This window comes from Talpa europaea (genome assembly GCF_964194135.1).
Source record: "Talpa europaea genome assembly, chromosome: 5".
In the NCBI taxonomy this organism is placed as follows: domain Eukaryota; kingdom Metazoa; phylum Chordata; class Mammalia; order Eulipotyphla; family Talpidae; genus Talpa; species Talpa europaea.
In genome coordinates this window covers 28,742,921-28,766,624 of record NC_140071.1, presented here as the reverse complement: position 1 = coordinate 28,766,624, position 23,704 = coordinate 28,742,921, and the positions used below count along the sequence as shown (strand labels likewise).

The following is a 23,704-nucleotide window of genomic DNA, read 5'->3' as shown; positions in this document are numbered from 1 at the left end:
AAGCTATCCACAGCCACTGCAGCATGAGTTTGATCCCCAGGCAGGGAGATACCCACACGGCGCAGCAGACCTCTCCTGACTTTCCCACTGCTCCCCTCAGCAGCAGTGTATTTCAGTCTGCCTGTTCTGTCCCCCGCTCTGTCTCTGATGAATCCTCTCACCCCCCACACCTCTGGCCTGTACCCCAGTTCTTGTATGCATAAATAAATCTTAAAAAAACCTCCAAGTGTTTCTCATTAGAAAGTACAATCTACACACACCTGACTTGGCATGCAAAGTACTTTATCGTCTAATTCCAATATATTTTTTCAGCCTTAGATCATGATTAAAAGCAAAAGCTGTGAGGTCAGACTTGGGCTCAAATTCCAGCTCCGCTATTTATAAACCCTATACTTAAAAAGAAAATTACAAAACCTCGAGGAGGGGCCTCCCCTGGTGGTGCAGCGGTTGAGCGCTATGTTGCGAGGCTGCCCGCAGCCTCTGCAGCGCCAGTTCGATCCCAGGCCACCGGCGAGAGTCCTACAAAACCTCGAGGAGCCTTAGTTTCATCATCTATATAGCAGGACTAATATCTACTTCATACAAATGCTACAAAAATGCACTTTGAATAATAGCTGAAGAGTATTAAGAGCTCATACAGTGTTACTATTAGGGAGGCCATGTAACTTATTCAAATAAAGGCACTGTTAAAAATGAAATCATTTGCTGTTAGTAATTACAGCAGGACAGTTTGTATAAACGGGGGCTCTCTGGCAAATCAGGACTCAGACTCACCCTATTACTGCTGTTGTGACCTTTCCTTTAAAGTTTTCTACCCCGAGGTTTCAGCCACTATAAACCCCAATACACCCTATATATCCTTACTTTTTGCCTTTTTTTTTTACTCCTTGCACCAGGAATGTTATGCCCTCACCTTTACCTGTCGAAGGCAACTAAAATCCAACTCTTCAATTATGCTTTCCTAGATAATGGCATCTGGACTTACTTCTAGGTACATAACTAGATTTTATGTTCTATGCGGGCACAAATTTTTATGTTTTCCCAGTTTTCCAGAATAGGATCTGGTATGCAACAGGCACTTTAGAAATATCTGTTGAATTTGCATGATGCTCTCTCCTATCTTCACCTTAAACATTTCAAAAACTGCTATTACATTCTGTTTTATATGGGAATCTTAGCTACCTCATAAAACAGTCAATGTCTCTAAACTACATATATCCTAAGCATAGTAAATAATTCTCCTTTATTATACAATAGAGATCATTTTATAAATCAGCTCTTAGGATTTTTTCTGTCATTTGAAATGTCAAAATGGTGTGTCTTTATTAAAGAAAATATATCCATCTTTATCATTGTTCAGAATAATGTGAATGGTATGTTTACATGCAATTGTCTCCATCCCACAGTATACACAACATTTTTGTATCAGTTATTTTATTGTCAACAGGTTTCAACTATCTGTACTAATCATCAAAAGGTTTTAAAGCCAATTATCTTAACAATATTATACTTTCCTTAGCACTATCACCATGGTAATGTTACCCACTGAATCCCAATTCCTTTCTTCTTATTAAAAACGAATCCTTCAAACATATATACAACTGGTAAAATAATGGGTATTGTGCCACAAATATGAGTTTCAAAGGCATGAAAGCAGCCTGATCTATATAGGCTTTTGCAGCGTATGATTCAATTATTAAAACAGTCTTAAAAGACCAGACGATAGGGACAGAAAACAAATCAGTGGCTGCCAAGGGTTAAAGCTGGGCATGAGATTTCTGAATGGGAGGAGATGAGGAACTTAAGGGTATGATTGCTATACAGTCACATACATTTATTTGTCAAAACTCACCCAACCATACCCTTAGTTTTCATTTTTTTTCACATGTGAACATTGCAAAATAAAATAAATGGCATCAACTATCCTTCAAAACTATTATCCACCATCTGCTTCATAACCATGTTGTGAAAAATAGCATGGTTCACTGAGAATTTCTGAATAACAATTTTTAATTAATTGCAAAGGAAGAAATAAGAAATTGGAAAGAATAAAATGATCTCTGTTCACAGACATAATCTATGTAGAAAAATCAAACATTTCACCCAAAAGAAACCCTGGTAGCCTAGGGGGTAAGTCGCAGCACTATCACCACTACGGCCTGAGTTTTAACCCTGGCCAGGGAGCTAACCCACACATGGCATAGCAGACGTTTCCTGTTTTGCCCGCTGCTGACCCCAGCAGTATATTTTAGTAGATCTGCCATTCTGCTCCCCACTCTGTCTCTGGTGAATCCTCTCACCCTGCCATTCCTCTGGCCTACATCCCAATTCTTCGAAGCAAAAAAAAAAATAAAATAAAATAATAATAATAATAAATAACCTACAAACCAACACCACCTTGTGAGAACTGAGTAAAAAGAGCAGCAATCAATACAAAAAAAAAAACCCAACAAATTGCATTTGTGACAATCTAAAAATGAAATTAAGGAGACCATTTGATTTACAATAGCATTAAAAAGAATAAAATACACAGGAATAGTTTAAGGAATAAACTTAGCCGAGGAGACAAAGGACTTCTACGCTGAAAACTACAAAATATGGCTGGGAGAGGGAACCTCAAGAAAACATCAATAAACAAAAAGACATCCTATAATCAACTTAAAACTCGAAAGCAATACTGCCCAAAGTAATCTACAGGTTATATGCAATCCCTTCTTAGAAAAATCCCTTTTAGAAAAACCCACCCTACAATTGGCAGGAAACTCAAGTTATTCCAAACATCAGGACAATTTTTGAGAACAAACTTGGAGGTTTTATACTTCCTAATTTCAAAACTTATTACAGAGCTGCAGTAATTCAAACAATATAGTACTGACATAAAACAATGACAACTTCCAAAACAATAATGGTTTAGAACAGGTGGAAAACCTCATGACAGTGAATTTGGCAATGATTTCTTGGCAGTGACAGCAGCAGAGATAACAAAAGAAAAATATGGATAAATTGGACTACATCGAAATGCATAACTTCTATGCATCAAAGGACACAACAGGGTAAAAGGCCATAAATAGGATGGGAGAAATTATCTGCAGATCATATATATAAGAGATCAATATCCAGAATATATAAAGAAGTGTTACAACTCAATGACAACAACAGCCCTGTTAAAAAAAAATGGGGAGAGGACTTAAATAGACATTTCTACAAAAAAAAAATACATAAAGTTGAATAAGTACATGTAAAGATGCTCAATATCACTCACGCTCACGAGTTATTTGGGGAACACATATCAAAACAACTCAGTTATTAAGATGGCTTTTTATGAAAAAGGAACTCTTGGTTAGATACAGATGGAGACAATATAAAATGATATCGTTACTATGGAAAAACAGTATGGCCATTGCTCAAAAAGTTAAAAATAGATTACTATATGATCCACAATTCCACTTCTAGGTAAAGAATTGAAAGTGGAGATCTGAGGAGATATTTTTACACCCATGTTCACGGTAGCATTACTCACAAAAGCAGAAAGGTAGAAGAAACTCAACTGTTCCCTGACAGGTGAATGGATAAACTAAATGCAGTATGTGTATACAACGAGATATTGTTCAGTCTTAAAAAGGAAAGAAATTCTGACACATGCTATGTGGATGAACCTTGAGGAAATTATGCTAAGTGCAAGCCAGTCACAAAAGGGTACTACTGTATGTATTTGACACAAGTAGTCAAATTCAGAGAGCAAAAGTAGACCAATGGTTTCCAGAGGTTAGAGGAAGCAAGGGATGAAAATTATGATTTAATGCATATCGTGTTTCTACTTTACAAAATACAAACTCTAGAAGTGGATGGTGGTAATGGCCACACAACAATGTGAATGTACTTAACTGCCACTTTACTGTAAATTAAAAAATGGTTAAGATGGTAAGTTATGATGTTTTACCACAAGCATTTAAAAGTACAGTGAAAAAAAATCAGTACTATAAATTCACCTTTAAATTTTTTTCATTGTATCTCTAATATAGAAAATCCCTTTTACATTACCAGATGTATTAAAAAAAATGCAATGGATTTGAAAAAACATCTCAACTTCCTTGATGTATTATCAAGTATTTCCTAATACTCTTTCAAAAAAGGAAAATATAGAGACACAGGGCCTCCCTGGTGGCACAGGGATTAAAGTCTTATCACTATCAAGCTATCGCCAGCCACTGTGGCATGAGTTCGATCCCCAGCCAAGGATCTAAGCCATATGGCACAGCAGACCCGTCTCACACACTGCTCCCCTCAATAGTGTATTTCAGTATATCTGCCTGTTCTGCTCCCCACACTGTCTCTGGTGAATGTTCTCAGCCCCCGCACCTGTGGCCTACACCCTAGTTCTTGTAATGCATAAATAAATCTTTAGAAAAAAAGAAAAAATAGAGAATGAAAAGATATGTTTTAGAATATAGAATATTCATGTGCATGGAGGGAAAAAAAGTGAAGCTTACCTAGGAGCTACTAGTGGAAAAAAGCCTAGAATATGATAAATCATAGATACTGCTTATACTAATTCCTAAGTATTTCATGTGCATACACAGACCAGCTAAAAATAAAAGGCAAATCTGACCTACACTGTGACGTCTAATAAATTCCTAAATAAAGCTGTGCAAACTTCCCCACCCCCAATGCTTACTTTAATAATGTTAATTGAGGAAGAGCTATTTAGGGCCTCCCTGGTGGCACAAGGGGTTGAGTACCGCACTATGTAGCAATCCGCTGCCTCTGCAGCACGAGTTCGATGCCTGGCTGGCCAGGGAGAAATCCACATGGCAAAGCAGACCTCTCCTGTCTCGTGCACTGCTCCTCTCAGCAGTGTATTTCAGTCAGTCTGCCTGTGTTCTGTTCCCTGTTCGGTCTCTGGTGGGTCCTCTCTCCCCCCTGCATCTCTGGCCTGTACCCCAGCTCTTGTATGCATAAATAAATAGATCTTTAAAAAAAAAAAGAGGAGCTATTTAAAGAAAACTTGCATGATTCAATTTTTCCTACCTGTTCACTAATAACTTGGAATTCTCTCATTTCATCCTCAGTTAAGGGAGCACATGTTTCATCATTTTCACTGTCTTCTTGCCAGCCCATCTCTTTTAATAATCTGAAAAGAGAGGAAATTGATAAAAATCTACTTTATAGTTTCATTTAAGTAGGGTACTTCCATTTATGTTATGTACAAAGAAAACATGGTCCACAATCCATTACACAAAGTCCACAAAATACACCAAAAAGGATTTTTAGGCTTATGCTTTAAACATCTTTCTGAAAATGGATTATGATTAAACCCAAGATATACTGTCTTAGATAATAAGATCAGAATGAACTGTTTAACTTCAGAGGTTCTTTGTTGCCAAAGGCTTCCTAGCTAGAAACTGAAGAAAACTTGCTAAATTTTTATACTTAAAGTAAAAACCACTCTTTGTTTTCTTTCGTCACACCAGACCCCCTAGTACTCTTAACCTACTTATTAGGTTTTCTAATGTCTTCATCTTGTATTTTATATGTTGTTTTAAGAAAAGCACAAATCGCAGCATTTAATGAAACTTCCATGATTTCAAGCTACAAACACCCCTTGCTTTCTCTCCTCAGCACTACTGCTGATGAATTTGGCTTTTACAATGACAGGCTGCTGTGGGAATTTTCCCTTCCTCAGAACACTGTAGCCACCAAACAGCACCAAATAAACAAGGGCCAGTCTAGCCTTACTCTTGGCAGCATTTACTAGTGCCTAGTATCGAAGCTGATAGCTGTGATTCCTCTTTTATCAAAGATACCAACTTTCTCAAAGCAACTTGGATGGTATTTGTCAAAACTGATCCTATAATGATTGATGCACACCACCAGAAGTACCCCAACCTCCTGGGTGCTTCAGGTGCTTGTCATCAGGACAGTAGGTGTGGCTCATGTGGCCTGGAAGTTCTTATTCTCCCTTTGTATGGATGGCACGTCCAAGGCAGAGACCAAAAAAAGGGCAGCCTCTGCAAAGTCTTGCGAAGCACAGAACCTTATTTATCCATTCATATAACCTCTTATGTGCATACCAGTCATCATCCCCAACACATAATTTAATATGAAAGAGGTACTTTTGTTTTTTTTTTTTTACAACAGAAAAATGACTTCTTTAAAAGTTCTGGGCCAAGATATAAGAAATGATCTAAACTTAGATTGAAATGGCAGTTGTACAACTTCAAATATTCTAAAACTCATTGAATCAGGGGCCTCCCTGGTTGCACAAGGGGGTAAATCTCAGTACTATGAAGCTAACGGCCACCACTGCAGCACAAGTTCGATCCCCAGTCAGGGAGCTAATCCACATAGTGCAGCAGACCTCTCCAGCCTCACCCTCTGCTCCCCTCAGCAGTGTATTTCAATAGATCCTCCTGTTCTGCTCCCCTCTCTCCCTGGTCAACCCTTTTGGCCCCCAGACTTCTGGCCTACACCCCAGCTCTTGTATGCATAAATAAAATATATCTTTAAAAAAAAAATACTCATTGACTCAGACACTTAACAAGTAAAATTTGTGGTACATAAAATACCTCAAGAGAGCTGTTATAAATAACACATTTCTGTAATAGTATCAGAAGTCTATAGGAAATGCCAGGGAAAAAAGGTAAAAATACTAACCTATGTTCTGCCTCAAGTGAACTTGAAAGAACATCAGTTTGTGGGAAAGTTGAAGACCGAATGATCTGTTGGGATATCACTGAGGCATTGCCATTCTCTTGTGGAATTTCATTTTCATCAAAGTTTCGATTTATATCCCTTTCTTGGTGAGTACTATTACTGTTATGCAAATTAAATGAGTCATCATCCTGATTTTAAGGACGTTAAAAAGAGAAATGAGAGAACTGTTGTTAAAAACCTAAATAAAGTTTAGATTATCACCGGCAGTGCCTAAATGTGATACTTCAAATGGTATTTGATCAAATACTTCGCTGAAATACTGTCAAACCAAGAGTTACTACATGTTCAATTACCTTCTCTGAGCCAGGATGGCTTTCATCTTCATGTTCCTCTTCTACTCTGTCCCTTTTCAATGCTTTCAAAAATTCACTCTTTTTGTCAGTGCGCATACGTGTCAGTTTGGTTAGACGAGGCTGCTGATTAAGTTTGTCAACAGGTGAAGAGGAATTTGAACGATTACACTAAGAAAAAATCAGAAGTGTTGATAAAAATATAACATAGAAAACCAATGTCAATATAAAGTTCAGTTACCACAACTTCTTATCTTCCCTTTAGTCACAATATAAAAAATGATTTTAAAGGACTTTTTCCCCAATATGCTGTATGTTTTATCCCACCAAATAAGTAAACAGAAGAATTTCCTTATCCAAGAAACAATTAGTACCTGTTAATATTAAGAACTATTATTCTAAAATAGGAGTTTAAACATGATTTTACAAAACGGATTCAAAAATTGCTTAAAATATTTCTACAAAGAGCAGCTTTTCAAACTATGTTCCACAAACTTCCAGGCTGCAATAACAGAGTCAATAATATCTACCTTATGACTTTATATACATATACACTTAATAGGTAGCATTTCACCAGAGGAGATTTCTGTGGGAGGGCAGGAGCAAAGGAGATGCACTAGAGTCCTTTCATTTCTGGGTTTTGTTTTTTTACAACAAAATACTATAAAGTAGAATGCTAGAATACTGTGTTGAGAGATTTTCGGCCACAAAAATAAATCATATTGCTTTACTGTGTGGAATAATGTCTGCAGAGTACAATGACTCTAAGTCACAACCACTGAGAATGCTGATTAATTTTGTGACTTAAAACACAAAAATTAGTATATGAGAGGCTATGATGTTTCAATATAATATCTAGAGAAATTCCATGCATAACAATACAATTACAAGTATTCTTTGACCCTAAACTAGTGAAGGAACTCCCTGGTCTGGGAGTTTCAGAAATGTGGTCAAATGAGAGATAAGTACTTAAGAGATCAGGTACTTGCAACACAGTAACAATACACACCTTTCCCTCCTGCTTTCTCCTCTCTACCACAAAATGTAAACACTGGTAAATTAGCCATCATCCCAGAAAGATTATCTATTACAATTCCTCATTATTTGTCAAGGTTTAATCCTACAGCATAATTATCACAAAGGTCTAAATTGCTGTTTTCGTAATTCTTTTATTCCTCTTTCTTGTTGATAAGTATTGCAGTGTTTCACTATGCTGTTTTCTCTGCTTTAGTATGTTTGCAAATTTTCATTTAATATTTCATACTGTTACTACTTAACCAAAGTGGAAAAACAGCAAGTAAAAACTACGTGATTCTGTTACCAGAACCCAGTTGCCTCAGCCGTGTCCTCTCACCCTGCTGCTCCACCCCAAGTTAGTTGTGGCAGTTGCTCCTCAGAGCCCAGTAACTGCCTTTTTGTCAGTTATGACAGTTGCTCCTCAGAGTCCTTTTATGTAACAGCGTAGTTCCTGGATTGTGAAATGAACCAATGAGGTGCCAGCTATGAGCTGACTGATGCTAAATGGTCCAATCAGTCACAGAATTGAAAAATGGTCCAATCAGATATGTGGATGGGGCACCCTGAAAGAGGATATAATCCAGGTTTGGAGTGAGCTGAGAAGTCTCCAGCTCCCAACCAGGAGATGGTTCCAGGCCCCTAAGAGAAGAGGCAACTCCAGTCTCCAAAGGAAGAAGAAAGAAGGGGAAGGGCCTCCCTGGTGGTGCAGGCGGTTGAGCGCCACACGGTGAAGCTGTCTGCAGCCTCTGCAGTGCAGGTTCAATCCCTGCCAGCCGGCGAAAATCCCACATGGTGAAGCAGACCTCTCCTGTCTCGCCCGCTGCTCCCCTCAGCAGTGTATTTCTTCAGTCTGCCTGTTCTGCTCCCCCCTATCTCCGGTGAATACTCTCACCCTCCCGTACATCTGGCCCGTACCCCGGTACTTGTATAAAAAATAAATCTTAAAAAAAAAAAAGAAGAAGAAGAAGAAAGAAGGGTAAGACTCTGTTCCTGGCCTTCGAAGAAGAAAGAAGAAAAGCATTATCCAGCAGCTGACCTCCGAGGAGAGAAGACAACCCAAAGACCTCTGTCAGAGAGTGGGCCTCCAGTACTGTCTCTGACATTGCCTGAAAGGAGCATCAGAGGCCCTGGGCCTGGTGTCTCAAAGATCTGTTTGTTGTTGGTATAGCCCAACTAACTCACGAAGAGCTGTTAATACTTGGTGTCTCCAACACCATCCCTGGGGGACCAGTAGTGACCATCACTACTGGCCAGTGCTGTCCAGCACTCCTAGTTGACCGGTGGCAGCCATCACTGACACTATCGGGGTGAGACAGCCAGCCACCTGCAGTACAGTGAGCTCTTTGTTTCCCGTTTGTAAAATAAATCTCATGGTTGCTGTACCTGGAGTCTGAGGTCAAGCCCTTTGTTTTCTCCTGTTCGTAAAATAAATCCCATGGTTGCTGTTCCTGGAGCCTGGGGTCCCTTGCAATTGTGTGCACAGGTAAGAACCCACAGACAGTGACTTGTCCTCTTATTAGGCACTGTCCTTTGTTAGGTTATAGCCCATAGGCTCCTATTCTGTGGGTACTGTATTGCTACAGCCTCTGGTTTTGGTTTTTGGTATTTTGGCCTTTGGGGGTTTTTTGGCAGCTCTCGTCTCAGAGCCCCCGGCAGGTGAATGGCCATTCAGTCCTACCATCCGGCCTCCTGCCCTGTTGCCCTGTCCACCCATTTCAAAACAAGCTAATTCAAGGACAAAATAGCTAAAACATCACACTTTAATGTATTTATTTAATGACTTTTAAGTCTTTTTGTTCACTACTAATTATAATGATTGAGACAGGTTGCCTTCCTTAAAAATAACTTTAAATACCATACCTCTTTCACTGAGGTTGTTGATGGACTAAAATTCTTGGCAGTTGTTTTAAAAGCATTAAAGTTGCCAACACCATATGTAGACTCATGAGGGAAAGAAGTCCCAACTTTATTTTCTTTAGTTTGGCTTTTCCATTGTGTGGGCTTAATTTAAAAAAAAACAAAACAAAACAAAACAAAAACAACAACAACAAAAACACACACACACAGATATTAAAAACAGATAATAAAAACAAAGCAAACACTATGAAATAAAGATGACATGTGGCTCATGAAAACATTTTAATTGTATTATTTTTACAAATGTAATAATGCTTTACAACACTGTATCCCCTTTGAGATGTTTGTTACCACACCATAAAAACAAGTATTATTTAATTCTTAATCATTTCTGTATGGTTCTCTCTCTCCATCCTTTTCTACAAATAAAATCAAAGTTTGGCATTCATATAAAAATATCTGAACTAGGCGGTTTTTTTTTTTCAAAGTTTTATAAACCTAAGGCTAGGTTCTTATTATCTGAAATCAAGAAACACAGTAGGAATTTCAAAAACCTAAGACCTAACACCAAGAAATAGCATTGTTAAGCAAATACTGATGCACCTAGCATACAAAAATTTTATAGATTTCATTCACTACTACTAAAAGAAGAAAACACATATATGGTAAACACACACCACTTAACAGATAATTAAAATTAACAACACAGACACACAAAGAACCAATTCTGCCCACCCCACGTCAGCAGCTCACCAATACCCAAACTATGGTATACAGTTATAACATTCTTTTCCCAAAGTATCTAACTTCGCATCAACTCAAAATGTGTATTTTTAACAATGTAGAACTTACTTTTGTAGGTGGAGCAGCAGGTTTAGGGACTAAGCCTTTATAAACACTTGGACCAGTCCCGTTCTTAACTGGCTGTGACTGAAGATTTCCTACAACTGGGAATCCAGACAGCTGTAAGTCTTTTGTATTACCTTTCTTAATAACCAGCATCCTTGGGGCTCTAGATTTAGGATTCGGAGGGTATTCTGCATGAATAAAGCACGAATAAGAGTTACACAGTTTCAAATTTTAGCATAAAATAAAACTGCCCTCAAAATAGAATATTTTAAACCTTAATATTTTAAATTACTTTCTGTATAAAATAATAATTATGCTAGATAAGGATGAACTATATTCCTGCTTAAGAAACAAAGCGAAAACATAATCCAACAGATCACAGTAAGAACTGAGCAATGTTAAGTAATATGGATGAATTCAGATAGACAGTGACTAGAAATTATCACCAAACCAAGACTGAATGCATTCTAACATTTTTCATTTTTTTTTTAAATTGAAAATTTCTCATCATTACTCTTAACAGACTATAAAATGACTATACGCTTCTCCATTTGAAAAGAGAATTTCCCTAACTCAGGTTCATTCTTTTTAATCTTAATTATAAAATCATTACCACTATGCAAAGAACCATAGTCTATTTCTAAATTTGTAATTAAGGTACAACTAATGAAAAAGAGAATTCATTTTTCATAATACCGAGTCATTCAAACATTTACTGGCCACATTTATTTGATATTTACTTGAACTATACATTCTAGTCATTGTGCAAGTTGCAGAACAACCAATAACTGACTTTTAAGACAGCACTTATAGTAACTGCTAACTGAAAGTTTTTCCCAAGCCCACTTCCGTTGCTGAAACATGAAAAACTACTCTAGACTTTTATCAATATGAATGTGTAATCACACCAGTATTTATGGTTAAATCTCTCTTCCTTCCCTTAGGAAAATTCTGAAAGCAAGTTTCATAGCTGGAGAGTTTAGAATAAAGAATTAACTCAGAGAGAGAAATCCCAGAAAAATCTAAATTAAAATAAAGCTGCTATTAAAAAAGCTATGATCATGTGAGATGACGAATAGTGCAGTTATCTGTGATGACACCCCACCTCAAACAAACAAAACCCAACTTCCTACTGGATCTTCTCAAAAACTAAATTGAATCAAATAAGGACTTAAAACTCTCCAAAAAATACAGAGCTGATACATTTACTTAATGATGAAGGAAAAATAACAGGGACCTAGATCAAACTGACAAAAAAAAAGTTCCTCTTTCAAAAGTTAAACACGTTGGGTCTCCCTGGTGGTGCAAGGGGTTAAGCACTGTACTATGGGGCAATCTGCAGCCTCTGCAGCACGAGTTCGATCCCTGGCCAGGGAGAAATCCCACATGGCACAGCAGACCTCTCCTGTCTCACCTGCTGCTCCCCTCAGCAGTGTATTTTCAGTCAGTCTGCCTGTTCTGTTCCCCACTCTGTCTCTGGTGGATCCTCTCACCCCCTGCATGTCTGGCCTATACCCCAGCTCTTGTATGCATAAATAAATCTTAAAAAAAAAAAAAGTTAAACACCTTACTCTACTAAGGCAAAAATCTCAACCTCTTAGTTGTCTAAAAGGGTCCAAAACATGAAGACTAAGAATGACATCTTTCAAAGACAGAGGACACAGAAATTATACCACTGATGTATAGCTTTTTGGAAAAACTTACACAATTATTAAGAATAAAGATCTCAAACAGATATCAATGAAGAATGACTAGTTCTAAACAATGCAGATTTGCAATTAGCACTTTGCAAACAGATAAGCATGAAAAGATTCTTGAACTCTAAATTTTTTAAATTAAAATACAAGAGAATATATAAAATATTAAAAATAAAATACCAGAGAAAATCTTAGCAGCATAGTACTCAAAATCTAAATTAAATTCAGAATTGAGGAATAATAAATGCTGGGATTGCAAAAGGGTAATAGTTTGCAAAAGCCTCATCTCAGAGGAAAACAGGTGTTGATGTAGTGAAGGTTCAGTTTATCAGTACATTACAGTTAAGTAAATTCAAACATGACTGATGAAGACTGCAGGTTAATATGGCCATCTAATCTAAAGCAATAAGTTTATCTTCTTTCGTGTCTATATCCTTCTGTTAAGATTACTATAAGAGTGGAAGAGGGGGCCTCCCTGGTGGCGCAGGGGCTAACAACAGTGCTATCAAGCTATAGCCAGCCACTGCATAAAGAGCTTGATCCCCGCCTGCCAGGAAGCAACCCACATGGCGCAGTAGACCTTTCCTGTCTCGCCCGCTGCTCCCCTCAGCACTGCATTTCAGTCAATTTGTCTGTTCTGCTCCCCACCCTGCCTCTAATGAATCCGCTCACCTCACCCTCCATACCCTCTAGCTTATACCCCAGTTCTTGTATGCATAAATCAATCTTTTTTAAAAAAAAAGTGGAAGAAACCAAATACAGGAGAAAGATCATCAGCAAGAAATGATTTCAACACACATTTCTAGAAAAATAAAGGCTTAGAATATGAAGAATCTTGGCTAGCAGATTAGGACTTGAAAATACCTTATGTCAGAGGGCAGAAATGGAACTTCTTCAAACAAAATCACCAAGAAAAGATCCTTACTAAAATAAATCCTAAACAATGTACTTTAGGCAAAAGGAAAATGATTCTACATGGAAGGCTGAAGTTACAAGAAGGAAAGAAATAATATGCAATTGTTGATCAAGACTAGAAGGCAGAAGAAAAGGAAAGTAGATAAGCAAAAGCAGATACGCTATCTTTTTAAGACTCACAGTAGTCCCTAACAGTTCGCCTTTCCTAAAATTTAATTCCAAGACAAGTTAAGAAAACAGTCTGGATGTTTTCTCAAAGAGGCATTAATGATAGGATAAAGAGGCAAAGAATGACAGGATAGCCTATAAAAAGGAAAGGTAGAACCTAAGAAATCAGTCATAAAAAAGAGGCAGCAAAGTAAAAGATTAAGGTACCAAAGGAAGATACAAGAATTGGGAGAAAAGTAGACATATTGTTAATGTATTTATTATGCATTCATATTCAAATGTTTATAGCACTGGGTGTTAAGAACATGTATTTTCATACCAAATTCACAGTATTTGATTACTTGCCCCAACCTTGCTACTCTCTCATCTATAAAATGGAAATAATAGTTCCTGTCTCAGTTACTGTGAAATGCTTTCTTCAAACAAGTTACTAGAGAAATTCAGAAAAATCACACTATATCCACATTAATAGGCTTCCAATTATAATTCAAATTAAAGTTGTCCCTTTTTTGAGAACAAGAGTGTAGAAAGAAAAAACTGTTAACAGAAATAAGCACAATTAAGTCTAACCTATATACATGACAGTAATTATGCTAAATACATTAAACCTCACCATTTAAGAATAAGATAACAGTAACAGTTACATATAAGTAAGGAAAGCACTAATAGCCAATGCCTTAATTTGCATCATTTCTATTTTATATTATTTACACACTGACTCAACTGTCTCTACAAATTCTCCTCACACAATCCTTCCAAATGTTTGAAAGAGTCTAAGTTGTTACTGCAAACAGTATGTAAATGTCAACCTCACTTTCTCCATTGACTTTCTCCATTGGTTGCTTTTCCTTATGTCCTCACAAATTACTGCAATCTAACAATAACAGAGCCTTTAATAACCTTGTTGTCCAGCCTCCCTGGCGGCCTAGGGGTTAAGTCTCAGCACTAGCACTGCTAAGGCCTCAGTTAGATCCCTAACTGGGGAGATAACCCACATGGTGCAGCAGACCTCTCCTGCCTTGTCCGCTGCTCCCCTCAGCAGTGTATTTCAGCAGATACATCTGCTCTGCTCCCCATTCTGTGTCTGGTGAATCCTCTCATCCATCTCACCCTGGCTTATACCCCAGTTCTTCTATGCAAAAATAAATAAAATCTTTAAAAATAAATAAACATCCCTTTATTCATTCCCTCCTCATATCTATGAAATTACCTTTTAGTCTTTAAATTCCAAGTCAATGGTGGAGGGCATGTGGCTCAATTTTTTGAAGAAAGCTTAGAATTAAAATACTGCCACATAAAATACAGAGTAAATTAGGTACACATACAATTCATAGCTGAGATCTTTATTCCTCACTCTCTTGTTGTTTCTCAGTATTACCCACATAGCTGTCTCCTATATACATCATTTTCTGATTCAGTCACTTATGGCTTTATTCTCTGATCTATCGCTTAAAAATTCCTTCTTTTACCTTTCAATAAATATTTTAGAATACCCCTCTTACACAATTTGAACACAATACACCAACAATTATTTAAACACCTGTAACACATTCATGGACTTTTACAAAGTAAACAATTTAAAATTAACATTTTTCTCATTAGGATTACTGTGGTCACCTTGCTCTCACGTAAGAAAATTCTCTTAGCAGGATTAAATGATCTGTCCAAAGTCTAAGTAACCAGTAAATAAAAAAGCTCAACTGCTAGGATACAAATCTATCTGATTCCAAAGTCAGTGTACTTAACCATTATATTACACTACTGGGGGAAAGGAAAATTAAAGTATATTGGTAGGTCAGGCAATTAAAAATGTTTGCCATTCCCAAATAAAAATACTAATAATAAGCCTCCACTGAATAGTTAGAATAGAATAACTTGCTTTAAGTGTTCACAACCAAGTGATGTCCTTTACCATCATATTAATGCCAGTTATTATTTCAGTTCATCATCTCAGCACAAGAAGCAACTTTTTTTGCTTGTTTGTTTTTACTTTTTTCCCTAGAAGAACTGGGGAGTAGGCCAAAAGTGTGTGTGTGGAGGGGCGGTGGGGATATACCAGAGAGAGTGAGCAGGGGGAGCAGAACAGGCTAGTTTACTGAAATACACTACTAAGGAGAGCAGTGGGTGATACAGGAGAGGTCTGCTGTGCCGTATGTGGGTTAGCAACCTGGCCAGGGATTGAACTCAGGCTGGAGTGGTGATAGCTCTGAGACTTAACCCCTAGGCAACCACCAGGGAGGCCCACAAGAAGCATCTTTGACCAAAAGCATATAGACATGTGAAGGGTAAATAACATTTGAAATAAACTTTCATACTAATTTAAAAAGGATCTTAGTCACATTAAGACACAATAATACACAAATATCAAACTCTAAAGAATATATATAAAACACAGCAATTATAAGAAATTACTATTTAAGTACCAATTTTTTTTCAAATTTTATTTTTATATTTCCCATACAATTACAACCCCCTTATTTTGACCCCAATCCTTCCTTTTCCCACCCCCCCTTAAGTACCAATTTTAACGCAAAAAAGTTCAAGATTATTTTTATATGGACTGATGCTGTCTGAATTTTGTTGCTGTTGAATTTATTTAATGTACACATCTGACTTGTAGTATGATTTTTATTCAAATGAGTTTTACTATTTATGTCAATAGGAGGGGTACAGTGTATTTTCCTTAACAAGGGCCCCTATATTACTCATATGAAGAAAAGGTTTAAAGAGATATACTTTTATTTTTTTTTTGTAAGATTTAATTTATTTATTTATACAAGCACTGGGTACAGTCAGAAGTGCAGGAGGGTGAGAGAATTCACTAGAGCCAGAACAGGGAGCAGAACAGGCAGACTGACAAAGTACACTGCTGAGGGGAGCAGCGGGCACAGCAGGAGAGGTCTGCATGCCATGTGGGACCCTTGCCAGCGGCCAGCCGGGGATCTAACCGCGCTGCAGAGGCTGTGGGCAGCTTCACAGCCCAGCGCTCAACCGCTGCACCACAGGGGAGGCCCTAAAGAGATATACTTCTAAATGAAACTTAAAATAAGAACTTATAAGATGAAAAAGTAATACTTCTATTCTATCATGACCAAATAAAATGTACTGGTCAGGTTGTCTAGTCAAGTCCAATTAGTGTTCCCTTCTCAACCTTGAAAACACACTGCATTATCTTTTTCTTATTATAATTTTATCAACTGGTTTCATACAAGACAGACTGATGAAAATTAAAGTCATTTCAACATATATAACCCACCAGAAAAATGCTTTTACAAAAAAACTCAGTAAACATTACTCCCTTCCTCACTTGTTTTAATGCAATTATGTTAATTTGCATTTTTCTGGCTAATGTCACTGGAATTCTTCAGAAAACAACCCATCTATAAGAGCTCATTTCCAATTTGCATTAATTTGAAAGCTAAACAACACTGCTAAGCCTCTCTGGTGGCGCAGCGGTTGAGCACTGTGCTCCAAAGATGTCTGCAGCCTCTGAAGCGCCGGTTCGATTCCCCACCAGCCAGGGTGATTCCCACATGGCAGACAGACCTCTCCTGCCTTGCCCGTTGCTCCCCTCCACAGTGTCTTCGGTCCATCTGCCTGTTCTGTTTCCTGCTCTGTCTGTGGTGAATTCTCTCACCCTCCCATGCTTCTGACTTGTACCCCAGTTCTTGTATAAATAAATAAATCTTTTAAAAAAATAAAAACAATACTGCTAAAAATGAACCTTGACACTGTTAAGTAAAATATCAAAGATGAGCAAAAATCAGTAAAATTCATCAAGTTATCAAGGAATAGCTACAAATAAATGCTGTGTTGAAGCAAGACACTACTTAATTACAAGCGAATGAAATTTTTTACCATTTATTATCTTATGTACTAAATCTTTGGATCTGTCAAAAATTATTGCTTATAGCGCCACTGACAAAAAAATAGCCAGTAAGACTTCTGAAAATAGACAAGTCAAAACTATCACTAATCATGTCTCAAACTGCCTTAAAACAAAACCATTTTCTCTCCATAAATATGCCAATAAACCAACCACACAATTAAATTATTTTCAAATCCTCACAGGTACACTGAAATACCATAAATCCTATTTCAGTTTTAAATTATTAAGGACGTGAAAGAGAGTTAAGATTATTTTATGACACCAAACAACAGTAATCCTGATTAAGATCAAAACATAAAGAAATGACAGATAAAAACTGAATGAAGGTGTTTCCAATAAAGCCTATAAAATTCTAAGCATAATTTATGTAACTATATTTTAAATAGCTTACTCTCCTTCAAGGTAATTTTTTAATTAGTTATTATGTTTAGATTCAATCTACAAGAGGATAGTTTCAGGGACAACCTTTTTAAAAATACATATTATATTTCTATTATTAAATTTTTACTTACCTGGGAGGAAGCAGCACTAGAAAAGTTCTATTGCAGTCTTTCCTAAAATTCTCTCTTGTCTTCCTCAGGAACATAGCTATTCTAAATGTTACAATGGGGAAGACAATATTTGGGAACCCAGGGGTAAAGTGAAAAGTAATACTGTGAGGTGTAATACAATGAAAGTTTCATTGTATTCCTAGTGGGAAGTACTGGGAATTTAACAATTAACCAACCACAATTAACCAATTTTTTCTAATGCAAACATACTTATTAGTTTACCTAAGACACAGTAAAGAGTACATCTTCCTTTTAAACATCTTTTCAACTAGTGCTCAAAATTCTTAGATCAACCCTGAAACAGTAGAACCAAAATCTTTGTATTAATACATTTTATTTTCATTATTTCCAAAAATGTATTTGCCCTTAAATCATTTCTATTATTAAATTAACCAAGGATCAGTACCAATATTATCTATAGGTAGTTTTATATGACAAATGCTCACGGACATTCTTGATTTTTTATTTACTGTCATTCTACTCAAATCCGAACTATTCCTAATTTCTTAGAGATTCTATTTAACACCTTCCAGGTGGTTCTATATTCTTATGCAATCAGTTGTTCCCAGAAAAACTGAATAATAAGGAAACATACCTAAGAGAGGAGCTTGGGAGATTTTTTTGGTTGGGTATGTGTGTGTCTGGGCGTGTAGGCCTGGGGAGAGTGGTAGAAATACTAATTTGCAATACAGAAAAAACAATGCCATTCACATGGTTCTAACAAAAGTGTCTGACAACCCCCACCCCCACCCTCAAAAAGCCCTTTAAATAAATCGGGAGAGCAAAATAAAACAAAGTAATTCCCCAGAGTATCACCCCATAAATACAATAAAGAACAGCACAGGAAGTGGCAAAGTTTAAAATAATGCCTTTATTGTTAGGACTAGTATGCTGTCATAAGCCACAATCCTTTTGTTTTGATTAAGTTGTTGATTTTTCAATAGAAAAAATACATATGAACATATGTACAAGTTCCAAAGCAGATACAGCACCATTGAATTTGGCATCAAATAATAAAATTTATTTTTCAGATATCAAATCTTCTTTTTTTTAATTATTTCCATTATTTTAAACTTCACTTGAATCTTTAAAAAGCTGTCTAATTTGTACTACTTGAGTGCAGCTTAATCTTCTATAAGATGCTATCAAATTAAACTCAGCAGTTTTAAACAAAAGGGAGTCACTGCCAGAAAAATTAAGGTTTTAACAATCAAAACAACAAATAATTTCAAATATAGTTTCATAGACAATTTTATATCACACTATGATTACTTATTTCCAGTTAGCTAAATTTTCAAGTTTGAACAACTAAAAATTTAAAATGAGTTCTTTGCTTATCAGGCTGCTCTTAAAATGACATTAAATGATTACATGAACTTATAATCATTTTCATAAATCTCATTTGAGCATACTTAATGGTACTAATATGTATAAATCAATTATTTCAAATTAAATACTTATCTACCCCCAATATCTAGTTTATAAAAGGTACATATTACCTTCTTTTTGTTAGCGTAATAATCAAAACAGATTATTTAAAAGATGAGGTTTAATTCTAGCCTACCACTTATTTTAAAAAACACAAAAAAGTAAAACCTACAAAAAGCATTTCGTACCCCTCAAAAATAAATCCGAAATTACTTACCCCATACACCTGCAGCTAAAGATTTATTCTGATTTGGTTCTCTCTCATATTCAGGATTTAAAGATGGCTAGAAGAAAATTGTAATGAAAATAAATGTTTAAACTTCTCACATTTTAAAAAATAAATCCTATAAAAGTAATCTCAGAACTGTACTGAGGAATCTAACAGGATATAATATTAATTTTAAATACTCTTTTCATCTCCAACTATCTCAGGAAAAGGATGTAAATTAAAAAAAAAAAAAAAAACTCAAAGAGAATGTATGATCTTTCCATGAATCTGAAAGGCCCTCCTTTCTTAGTATTGGGCCTAAAATCAGGAAAGAAGAAAATCAGACCATTCCTCAACTCTTCTATTAGATTTTCACTGCTAGATACTTTAGTTATTAACACACTCATTCTGAAAGGTAAATGCAAATTTTATTTCAACAAGTGATCCTCAGGATATTAGAGTCGGAACACTAAATGTATACCCTAAAGCTAACCTTAGTTAGAAATATTTGCTAAATATTTAGCAAATATCCTAAAAATTTATGATTTGAGAAATCTTAAATTTCCAAAGTTACATCAATAATTCCCATATTATCAATTAATACAGCCTGACTTAAAGAAGATACTTAACAGATATTGAATAAACTGATCCTGATACAAATATTTTAATTACCCCTAAGTGAATCATTAACATTCTATTGAGAATATGTATGCACACCAGCATGATTTCTTGATACAAACTAAGTAAAAGCGGGGTGATTCTGGTGTAAAGTTTCACGTGCCTTTATAGAAATATAGTATTAGAAGTTACACTATAGGTCTACATTTGAGACTAGGATTATTATAGCTGATATAATCCTGGAAGTTGGGGGTGGGGTATGACAATAGCAGCCACTAGGTTTTACTGGGTGTTTGCATCTGTCAGGTATGAGTTTAATTTACTTGTATTGTTCATTTAAACTCTCAAGACACTACAGATGCAGACCAGTGTCATCCCTAGCTTGATTATAAAAATTCCTTTTATGGTAAAGAGCAAGTGGGGAAAATGGAGCACTGAAATGGGAAGGCATGGAGATTCCAAGGTTCTTAGCAGGATCTAAGAATAATTTTTTGTTGGGCCTCCCTGGTGGCGCAGCGGTTGAGCGCTGAGTTGTGAAGCTGCCCGCAGCCTCTGCAGCGCTGGTTCAATCCCCGGTTGCCGGGCGAGGGTCCCACACGGCGCGCAGACCTCCCCTGCTACCCGCTGCTCCCCTCAGCAGTGTACTTCGGTCCTTCTGCCTGTTCTGCTCCCTGCTCTGGCTCTGGCAAATTCTCTCATCCTCCTGCGCTTCTGACTGTACCCAGTGCTGGTATAAATAAATATAAATAAATCTTTTAAAAAAAAAAGAATGATTTTTTTGTTCCTCTTTTCCTCACCACTCCCCGGCCCTAAATTCAATGTATCGAATTCTCTAACTTCCACCTTTCTGTGCAAAATAATGTCAAACTATATCCCAAACTACTTATTTTCAAATCATTGTTTTCTCCTGAGATACTGACACTGATTCCTAACTGGCCTCCCTGCTCACAATGTAATCCATTCAAGACTTAACAACTACAGTAGCCTTTAAAAAAAAAACCAAAATCAGAGTACATAATTACCCTCCAGGGAGGATTTCCACTGTGTCTGCAGTTAAATTAAAATTCTTTACCTTTACCTGCTAATGTCCTTCTCAATTAAAACCCTTTCCCACCTCTCTAATGTGGCCTAAAATGATTTTTTTTGCCTATAGTGGCCAAATTTTTATCCCTTAAACATGACAAACCGGCTTCCAACTTTTGGCCTTGGCATGAGGTTTTTCCCTCTCCCATTCTAACAAAGCTCACTCTTTATGAAGTATTCCCAGATCAATCTTCCCTAGAGAAACTTTCTTAGAAACCTCTCCCGACCTCAGTCAGAAGTCACTTCCGGTCTAGATTCTCTGAAAAATACTAATTACTTTTTATGTTATAAATATCCCCACTAGAACAGAAACTCAGTGACCGTGAAGACCTTGCCTAGTTTGTTCACCTATGTATTCTGAAGGTCAAGAACAACTAGTGGGCTCATAGAGCCAGTCAAATATATACAAAATAAAAAACAAACAACATAACCAGAAAAATTAACCACCGGGAATTAGTAAGACTTACATAAATTGAGAGTTTACACAAGCCATACGGTGAGATTTAGAATAGAAAAAAAAATATACAAAAATGTTGTTTCTACTTACCTCATACCTATTTGCATTTGGCCTAAGCCAAGAATTAGTTTGTATTCCCTAACCACAAAGAAACTTTTGAATAGAGAAAGTAGCTTAAGGGCAAGGAACTATCATTGAGATTAGCTTAAGACACATTTATGAATAATCATGTGTTATTTAAGAGATAATCTAAATAAAGAGGACAGATAAAGTATTCTTCCCAAAAAATTGATGGCTTTTAAAGCTAGTATTATGATGTATTTGTAAATAAGCCATTAAGCTCAGCCATTACTTCTAAGAGAAACTGTTTAAGTTTCTATAAAGAATAATACAACATAAATTTGGCATAAGCCGTAAAATAAAAGACATTGTTAGACATAAAAATAAGTAGAGCGGGAGAGGGAATTAGAGGAAGGAAATTATGAACAAAAAAGCCTCACAAAAAATAAGGACTGAAAATAATTGGACCTGTACATTGTCATTCCTGTAGGAAAAAAGCTAAGCTATGCTGGCTGATAAAACCTCATGATATCACCCTGATGCTAAAATGGCACTACAGAAACCTCATTTGTATTAAAATCATAAGAAACTTACAAAATCCTCAGCCTCAAACTGTTTGCGTTCTCTCTTGTCTTCTTTTCTCCCAGTTTCATTGTCGGGTATGCTGTTTTCATGTAGTCCTTGGCTTTTACCAGAATGGAAAATACTGCTACGAGAACGGGAACTTCCACCATGGTATCCCCCTCGATGATTTATGTTTTCAGTACCATTTCTTCCATGTGCACGCCATCCATTTTTTTCCTTCCTTCCAAAGTTACCTTCATTTGATGAAAGCAAAGTATTACAAATTCAAAAAAGATGGCTACGCTTAAAGACGGAATCGCAATCAAAGGAGTCTCAAAAGAAGTGGAAGAAAATTTTCCTTAAACTCTGATGTTTCTTAGCAAATTTTTTACCTCCATTAGGACGTCCAATACCAGAATCAAAGCCATCTGAAGAGTTGTGTCGTCGACGATTCACATCATAACGATTTTCTGTCCATGAAAAGTTTTCAGAATGTTTCTCAAAATTCAGTGACGACTGAAACAAATTGTAAACATACAGGTAAATATTTACATGAATCTTAAAATATAATTTTAAAAACTATAATACTCTGACCTAAGTTATAAACACGAATGCTTAAGGATAAAGAAAGTTTTGTGGTTGTTTTCTCTGTGTTTGGTAACGAGTAACTTTTAATAGGTAAGAATGATAACACTGTTGGTGTATTTTCTCCTCTGGTGGAAATTAAAAAACTATTCAAGGGCCTCCCCTGGTGGTGCAGCGGTTGATTGCTGGGCTGCGAAGCTGCCCACAGCCTCTGCAGTGCAGGTTCAATCCCCAGCTGCCAGCGAGGGTCCCACATGGCGCGCAGACATCTCCTGCCGCCTGTTGCTCCCCTCAGCAGTGTACTTCGATCCTTCTGCCTGTTCTGTTCCCCATTCTGGCTCTGGTGAATCTCTCGCCCTCCTGTGCTTCTGACTGTACTCAGTGCTTGTATAAATAAATAAATAAATAAAACTTTTCAAAAATAAATAAATAAATGATAAAAAACCTATTCAAGGCACCTACATCTATTTATACCCAAAAACTTTAAAGGCAAAATGCTACTGTAAGGAAGAAAAGGAACAATATAGTTCTTATAATAAACACAGTATTTTATATCACATACTACTGGATTTAAATTTTTTGCTATAGTTCAAGGTTTTCGTCAACATCAGAAAATAATGACAAATGAAGCTACAGGTCTATTTTAAGCTCTCTAAATTTACTTCCAAACTCCTCCTCTCCAAAGCAAATTTTTTTTATTATCAAGAGAATAAATTCACAATTATTTACAAAGATCCTCAATATTAATTAATTA

The 23,704-nt window shown here is 36.5% G+C and overlaps 1 protein-coding gene across 6 annotated transcripts in view; it reads right to left on the bottom strand.

Moving 5' to 3' along the window:
• GPBP1 (GC-rich promoter binding protein 1) overlaps positions 1 to 23,704 on the bottom strand; it is a gene marked incomplete at both ends in the record, with an annotated part of 31,318 nt that overhangs the window by 793 nt on the left and 6,821 nt on the right. For 2 of the 6 annotated variants that reach the window (XM_084233791.1, XM_084233792.1), the window contains 8 exons: positions 5,029 to 5,131; positions 6,655 to 6,842; positions 7,008 to 7,175; positions 9,882 to 10,022; positions 10,731 to 10,915; positions 19,593 to 19,659; positions 22,396 to 22,619; positions 22,758 to 22,881. In XM_084233791.1, coding sequence (XP_084089917.1) covers positions 5,029 to 5,131; positions 6,655 to 6,842; positions 7,008 to 7,175; positions 9,882 to 10,022; positions 10,731 to 10,915; positions 19,593 to 19,659; positions 22,396 to 22,619; positions 22,758 to 22,881 — 1,200 coding nt within the window. Of the gene's footprint in view, positions 1 to 5,028; positions 5,132 to 6,654; positions 6,843 to 7,007; positions 7,176 to 9,881; positions 10,023 to 10,730; positions 10,916 to 18,542; positions 18,603 to 19,592; positions 19,660 to 22,395; positions 22,620 to 22,757; positions 22,882 to 23,704 lie in introns of those variants that run through there. The other 4 variants (XM_084233790.1, XM_084233793.1, XM_084233794.1 and 1 more) reach the window with 4 other exon arrangements.